At 48.4% G+C, this 8,051-nt stretch overlaps 1 protein-coding gene across 1 annotated transcript in view; it reads right to left on the minus strand.

The window, feature by feature from the left end:
- LOC103170271 (telomere repeats-binding bouquet formation protein 1-like) overlaps nucleotides 1-4,653 on the minus strand; it is a 60,234-nt gene extending 55,581 nt beyond the window's left edge. Inside the window, exons 1-4 of the mRNA XM_029057320.2 lie at nucleotides 4,524-4,653; nucleotides 3,563-3,623; nucleotides 2,810-2,923; nucleotides 693-821 (exon numbers count right to left, since the gene is read on the minus strand). Of these exons, the coding sequence (XP_028913153.2) occupies nucleotides 693-821; nucleotides 2,810-2,923; nucleotides 3,563-3,596 (277 nt within the window). The 5' untranslated portion in view covers nucleotides 3,597-3,623; nucleotides 4,524-4,653. The remainder of the gene's footprint in view (nucleotides 1-692; nucleotides 822-2,809; nucleotides 2,924-3,562; nucleotides 3,624-4,523) is intronic.
- Between the last annotated feature and the right edge of the window lie 3,398 nt (nucleotides 4,654-8,051).

The following is an 8,051-nucleotide window of genomic DNA, read 5'->3' on the forward strand; positions in this document are numbered from 1 at the left end:
GAGTATTTGATATTCACCCTGACCTCAACCCCACAGTACTTAGATACATACCTATAAATTAGATATTATAAATTATTTATGTGAACATCTGCACCCCCCTCTAGACTGTAAGCTCATGGTGGGCAAGGAATGTGTCTCCCAACGCCGTTGCACTGTACTCTCCCAAGAGCTTGCTACAATGCTCTGCCCATTGGAAGCATTCAATAAATTGCATTGATGTTGATGATTTTGACATTGGGACTGTTTTTCCACATTCCTTTAATATCTTTACACATTCGGGGGACAGTAACAAGAGTTAGCAATGCATTCTACTGATCAATATAATCGTGACTAACAGTTTTAGAATCAAAATCATTTGTAGTCATCTGGATTTTGAACTATGTGGAACTTGCATTTAGACAAATAACTACAATTCCTTTGAAACTCCATGATGAGTTTGATTTGACCAATGAAAATTTCAATTTTAGTTCAAGTAAATTAAATATGAAAACTGTACTCTCAACACATAGTCATTGACTGCCAGTAAATCTAACAGAACTATGGCCAGGTTCTTTAGTTTAAATTACTTTCGTTTATTTGTTTGGGGTCCAATGCAGCACATAGGTAAAATCTGGATGCAAAAATGTGGAGAAGGCTAAAATGGCTCAACAGGTGAACTAGTGTGCAGTACATGATAAAATTCTCTCTCTTACCATTAGAATTGGCTAGAGTTCCTAATGCATACAAGGCGATCTCTTTTAATATGCTGGGCACATCTGACCTGGCAAGATTATATACCAACTCCAAGCCACCGACATGGTGAAAATAAACACCTGCACTGCCTACAGGATTTGCAAAGAAAATGAAAGATCAAACAAGGTTTCTGAATTATTCTGAAGAATCAGGCAGTCAAACCCTTTCTTTCAGCGGTTTCGGGATCCTTCCATCACTCTTCTGAGAGTGGGGTAGGATGGCCCCGTAGCACCCGGGAGGGGAGGATACCCGGAAACAAGATTGGGGAGACCAAACCCGATAGTGAAAGTGTCTGTCCCTCCGGCAGCAGCCTCCTACCAATCTCTGCCCCACTCTGAGCATAACTTTCCCAGCTTAGAAAATACCACATCTTCGGTCTCGCTCCTTTATGTCTCATGAATTCTCCCATTTCTCCTCTTCTACCAGCCCTAACAGGGAAGCATCAGGGTCCAGTGGAAAGAGCAGTGGCCTGGAGGTCAGAGGACCTGGGCTCTACTCCCGGATCTGCACTCGCATGTTGTGGGACTTTGGGAAAGTCATTCAACTTCTCGATGCCTCAAGTTCTTCATTTCTGAAATGGGGATTCAGTACCTGTTCTCCCTCCCGCCCAGATTCTGGTCCCCATGTGCCCAACCTGTTTATCAGGTACCTACCCACACAGCTTAGGGCAATGCTTGTGACACAGTAAATACTTAATAAATATCACAATTATTCCCTCTTCCTGTCATGCAGGCAAGTCTCAGTCTACTCCAGCTACCACATCGCTCACATTCTCTAGCACTCCCAGTCCCAGTTACTCTCAATCATATTCTTTCTCGATTTCCCGTTTTCTCCTTCACCTCCTCTGCAGAACCCAGGAATTCCAGCGTGCCTTCCAGCACATACCTCTCGCTCTGGCTCCTGGTTCATTCCCCTACAGGTGACACCTAAGTTTCTGACCTTATTTGGCTGCCACCCACCTTCCCTCTACCACAGGGAAAGTGTAGTTCCTCCTCACCGGCAGCCCAGAGGAGTACCCAGAAGCAACAAGGCAACTGGTTGAGCAGAGGAGGGACACTGGGAATTGCACACCAGGCCTGGAGAAGGAAGGGAGGTGGGAGCGGAGCAGTGCAACCATCAGTCTCCCACGTTTCCCTCCACCTGACACTGAGAGCCCCGAGTGGGACAGGGACCAGATCTGATCTGATTGTCTGGTATCTATCCCAACTTTGAGAATAGTGTTTGGTAAGTAACAATATTATTATGATTATTGATTACTAGCAGTAATGATCATAATAATTATAATAATAATAATGAAAAAGATAACTGTGGTACTTTTTAAGCACTTACTATGTGCCAAGTGCTGAGGTCCCTAGGTCAGAGACAGTCTCTGACCCACTTGGGGCTCAAAGTCTAAGTTGGAAGAAGAGATAGTGAATCACCATTTTACAGATGAGGAAACTGAGGCAGTGAGAAGTGAATGGTCTTGGCCACTGCCACACAGCAAACAAAAGGGATTCAAACCCAGGTCTTCTGACTCCCAGGCGGGCTCTTTCCACTAGGCCATGTTGCTTCTTATGGTAAGCACTAAACAAATACCCTTATTATCATGATTGTTACTACCCCAGTTAGGCTTGTGGGTTGGGTGAAAACCTTTGTGAGCTAGTGCTTACCCCAGAAACACTTTTTTGACTTCCCTATGCAACTAGGTGCTCGCTCTTCTGCGACCACTGCCTCTACTGTCACCCCTCCCCAGCTAACGGAGGAAGAGATGCTCCATTCCTTTGGAATAATAATGGTCTTTATCAAGCATTTACTTTGTGCCAAACACTGAAAGTGCTGGGGTATATAATCAAACTGGACACAGTCCAGGTCCCTCAAGGGGCTCACAATCTACCTTCTCCCAAGCTTCACAAGGGGAAAAAAACCCACAAACCTCTCCTTCCTACCTATTCAATTTTAAAACACTCTTTTTTTTTTTTGCAGAGGCAAGAAATGACATGCTCCATCGTCTTGGAAAATAAAGAACTATACATTTTTTCATCATGTGATCTCAGTGTAAAAAGAGAACCCCAGATCAAATATCAGTGAATCTTACTGTATTTTTCACAAATTGAAACAACTGAGAGCAAAGCACTCTTTAAGGCATCAGTGTTGAGTGAGTTTAGCGGCTGCTTAATGCACTCCAGCAGTAAGTCTATATCCTTCTCGGCTGTTTCAGAAAAAACAAAACAGAAACAAGGCTGAATGAAGACGGCGCCTGCTTTCACCACTGAAAACGAACTTTTAACATTTGAAGTTATTTTTCTTCATGAATAATATCTCTGAGAAAAAGTACTGAGATAAGAGTTCTCCTTAGGTAGGGGACTCTACCTTTTATATAAATAACTGATAACCAGATGGTATTATGAAATGACATGATACAGTCTGTTCTCAAATTAAACTGTAAAGCACCGAAAACAGTAATTTTCTGTCGAGCTACTTCATTCAAATGGCTTTACCTCTTCTCTTACATTTACAGACATAAGCATGGAGGTTCCCGAGTGAGATTTTGAGTGAAACCCAGAGGTGAGGGGAATGACGGTGTGTGTGGAGGGCAGAAGGAGGCCAAGGGGCGACACTGAGGGACTGGAACTGAGAATAAGGGGGATGCTGGGGTGAGGGAGAGGTGAAAATGGCTGGGTGGTCTAAAAAATACCACCTTTGTCATTAATCATTATTCTTATTCTAGTACATAGACTTGTAGGGGTGAGAAATTGGAGGGAGACAGACCTAAGGGCACTACACAAAAAAACTACATGGACAAGAAATAGGAAAACTGGTTCAAGAAACATAACCAAAGGGATTTTACCACAAGTGAGTTCCTCGCTCTTCTTATCTTCCATAGTTCCTTTTGTAGTCTTACGCTTTATCTACAAGAAAAGTGTATTTTCAAAATATTTATAACACTTAATTTCATAACATTGCCAGTACAGTAAAATAAGTGAACAGAAAAGGCAAATTTCAGAGACAATACGCCCTATCGGGCTATTTGATTTTTACTCTCTTTTATGGGGCATACTTTCCAAAGCAAAAGATCTAGCTTCTTTTCACAGCTCGGCCACTGATTTCCTAGACAACCTTTCGATCCCCGGTTAACTGGTAAACCGCGCCTGAATTTCTACCACCGAAAAAAGGAAGTCGGGTAACTTTCCAACTATCTAATAGGGCTGTTGTGAAGATATGTTGGGATTAAAACTTAAATCCCCGAACCCTGGCAACCCTACATAAATGTTTAGGACAATCAGCCCCCTCCCCCGCCCCCCCCAATCGTCACCTGCTATAACTGGTTAATTTATTCATTCAATTGTATTTACTGACTGCATACTGTGTGCAAATTTATCTAAGTACAATGAGTCCCGGGGCATCGCACTGAACCCTCCCTGAGAATAAGGGTCCGTTGGAAAGCCGGTCGCCCACCTCGCTTCTGTAATGGCGGCTCAACTCTGTGGAGAGTGCCCCCCCCCCCCACTTCCCGTGGGGAGGAGGTCACCTCTGCCCAAAGCGACCCTCGAGCCCTGTGGAAGTGGTAAACTCTGTCCATGGAACCCCCAATACCCGTGGAGGAGATCAACTCTGCCCCGAGCGCCCCTCAACCCCCGTGGCCGGGGCAAACTCCACTCAAAGGACTCCCGCCCAAGATGGACGGCCCGGGACCCCACCGATCCCGATCCCCAACGCCCCCGCGGGGGCCGCCCAACTCCTCTCCACCCTGGCGGGCGCCGCCAACGCCACCGCCGGCTTCTCGCCCTTCACCGGCCCCGCGGCCTCACGTCCTCATCGGGGTCCCTCCCCGCCGGCGGCTCCTCCTCAGAGAGGCGGCTCTTCCTCCTCGGCCTCGGCGCCTCGGCCACACCCGCCTCGGCCGGCCCGTCGCCTCGCTTTTCCCGCGCCCCGGGCTTCTCCCCGGCCCCGCCCGACGACGGCGCCTGCGCGCGACGGCCCCCCCCCGGCCCCCCCCCGCCAACTTGCCTTAATGGCCGCCGGGCGCCATGGCTCGCTCCCTGCTTTTCCCCCGCCGGCCACACGGTGGCGCGCGCCCTCGGATGCCCCTGCTCCCGCTATGGGGAGAAGGCGATGGCGTTGGTGAACACAATCCCTGACCTCAAGAAGCTGACTGTCTCGAGTGGAGTAGGGTGGGGGCAGAGGAGCCATAATATTGACTACAACATTTATAATAATAATGATAGGTGTTCTGTGCTTGTTATGGGCAGGAAATGTGTCTGTTATATTGTTGTGTTGTACTCTCCCAGGCGCTTAGTAGTTCATTCATTCATTCAATCGTATTTATTGATTATGTCTAAAACTGAGCACCTTATCTTCTCTCCCAAACCCTGTCCTCTCCCTGACTTCCCTGGCACTGTGGACGGCACGACCATCCTTCCCGTCTCACAGGCCCGCAACCTTGATGTTATCCTTGACTCAGCTCTCTCATTCACCCCACACATCCAATTCGTCACCAATGCCTGCTGGTCTCACCTTTACAATATCGCCAAGATCTGCCCTTTCCTCTCCATCCAAATGGCTATCGTGCTGGTGCAAGCTCTCATAATATCCCGACCGGATTATTGTATCAGCCTCCTTTTGGATCTCCCTTCCTCCTGTCTCTCCCCACTCCAGTCTATTCTTCATTCCACTGCCCGGATCATCTTCCTACAGAAACACTCTGGGCATGTCACTCCCCTCCTCCAAAACCTCCAGTGGTTGCCTATCAACCTTCACATGAAACAAAAACTCCTCACTCTTGGCTTCAAGGCTCTCCATCACCTTGCCCCCTCCTACCTTCTTGAGAAGCAGCGTGGCTCAGTGGAAAGAGCATGGGCTTTGGAGTCAGAGGTCATGGGTTCAAATCCTGGCTCGGCCATTTGTCAGCTGTGTGACTTTGGGCAAGTCACTTAACTTCTCGGTGCCTCAGTTACCTCATCTGTAAAATGGGGATTAAGACTGTGAGCCCCACGTGGGACAACCTGATTCCCCTGTGTCTACCCCAGCGCTTAGAACAGTGCTCGGCACATAGTAAGCGCTTAACAAATACCAGCTTTTTACCTCACCTCCCTTCTCTCTTTCTACTGCCCACCCCATACACTCCGCTCCTCTGCCGCTCACCTCCTCACCGCCCCCGGTTCACGCCTATCCCGCTGTTGGCCCCTGGCCCACATCCTACCGCTGTCCTGGAATGCCCTCCCTCCTCGTGTCTGCCAAACTAACTCTCTTCCCCTCTTCATAATGGTGGTATTTGTTAAGCGCTCACTATGTGCACTGTTCTAAGCGCTGGGGTAGATACAGGGTCATCAGGTTGTCCCATGTGAGGCTCACAGTCTCTTCAAAGCCCTACTGAGAGTTCAACTCCTCTATGAGGCCTTCCCAGACTGAGCCCCCCCTTTCCCTGTGCTCCCCCTCCCCCCAGCCTGTGCTCTTCCCCCTTCCCCTCAGCACTGTGCTCATTTATATATATTTATTACCCTATTTATTTTCTTAATGAGGTGTACATCCCCTTGATCCAGTTTATCTTGATGATGTTGTCTTGTTTTTGTTTTCTTCTGTTTTACTTTGCTGTCTGTCTCCCCCCTTTAGACTGTGAGCCTTTAGACTGTGAGCCCGTCATTGGGCAGGGATGGTCTCTATCTGTTGCCGAATTTTACATTCCAAGCACTTAGTACAGTGCTCTGCACATAGTAAGCGCTCAATAAATACTATTGAATGAATGAATGGAGCGCTTACTGTGTGCAGAGCACTCTCCTAAGCGCTTGGAAAGTACAATTCAGTAATAAAGAGAGACAAATCCTTCCCACAACGGGTTTACAGTCCAGAAGCAGGGAGACAGACATCAAAACAAGTAAACAGGCATCAATAGCATCAATGTAGATGATATGTACTATATATAGTAGAATTATAGATATAGACACATCAGAACAACTCTGAATACAATAAGCTCTCAATAAATACAATTGATTGAAGCACTGTGGTAGATACAAGATAATCCACTCTCACAAGAGACTCACAGTAGAAGGGGAGGGAAGTGGTGGGATTTAATCCCCATTTTAGAGAAGAAGAGGAAATTGAGGTACAGAGACCTTAAGAAGCTTGCCGGGTGGTTGCCAATGGGTGGCAGAGTCAGGATTAGAACCCAGTTCTCCTGACTCCCAAATCCCAGCCTCTTCCCACTGGGTCACGACACCATGCTTCTCTAGTACTGTGGGATCAGTTTTTTAGTTTTGTTTTGTTTTTCTGTAATGGTATTTGTTAAGCACTTACTATGGGCCAGGCACTGTACTCAGCACTGGAGTAGATACAAGGTTGAACTCAGTCCATGTCCCATATGGGGCTCACGTTCCTAGTCTGCATTTTCCAGATGAGGTAACTCAGGCTCAGAGAAGTAAAGTGACTTGCCCAAGTTCACACAGAAGACAAGTGGAGGAGCAGGGATTAGAACCCAGGTCCTTCTGACTCCCAGGCCTGTGGTCTATCCCCTAGGCCATGCTGCTTCTCCTAAGTGCCCAAATACTTAGGGAGTATGGACTCAGGTTCACGGGTGATATGGTATATGATGGGGAAATAGGGTGGGGAGATGAAAGACTTGTCAGGAAAGGCTCCCGGAGATGAGAGGTGATTTTATTAGGGGTCTGACGATGGGGAGAGCAGGGGTCTGTCAGATTTGAATGGGGAGGCAGGTCCAGACAGGAGGGGGTGGCTGTGAGTCCCCCAGTCCCCGAGCTCCAGTCCCCTGCTCCTGCCTCAGACCCCATCCCGGCCTCCTCCTGCTCGGACATGAGAGGCATTTCTCTCCTTCCCGGCACCACCAGGCCCATCCTTGCCACTTCCTGGCCTCAAAGGGGACCCCACCCAGCCCCGGATCCTGATGGGGCATCGTGGAGCAGCCATAGCCATCGTGGGCCGTGGGGCAGCCGGGCACCCCATTCCCCAGGGCAACCACCCGGCAGCCAGGTCCCCTCTGGAGAAGGGGAGTATTTCAGGGGCTCTAGGTGCTCCTTCTACTCCCCACAGCACATGGCCTTACACTCAGTGCCTTCCTCATGTGACATTTATATTACTATCTGCCTCCACCAGTAGACCGTAAGCTCCTTGAGGGCAGGGATTGTGTCTACTCTCTGCCATGTTCTCTCCCAAGCCCTTAGTACAGTGCTCTGCCCACAGGAGGCATTCAGTAAATACCATTAAAGGGTTGAATGCTCGGCAAGCAGTACATTTGCCTTGTTGGCTTAGGCTGTGGGAGCCTCATCTTGTGTCTCAGAGCAAATGGCTTCTCCGGTGGCACAGGAAGGCAGCCTGTACGACGTCAG

The sequence above is a fragment of the Ornithorhynchus anatinus genome, unplaced genomic scaffold (genome assembly GCF_004115215.2).
Source record: "Ornithorhynchus anatinus isolate Pmale09 unplaced genomic scaffold, mOrnAna1.pri.v4 scaffold_93_arrow_ctg1, whole genome shotgun sequence".
Lineage (NCBI taxonomy): Eukaryota > Metazoa > Chordata > Mammalia > Monotremata > Ornithorhynchidae > Ornithorhynchus > Ornithorhynchus anatinus.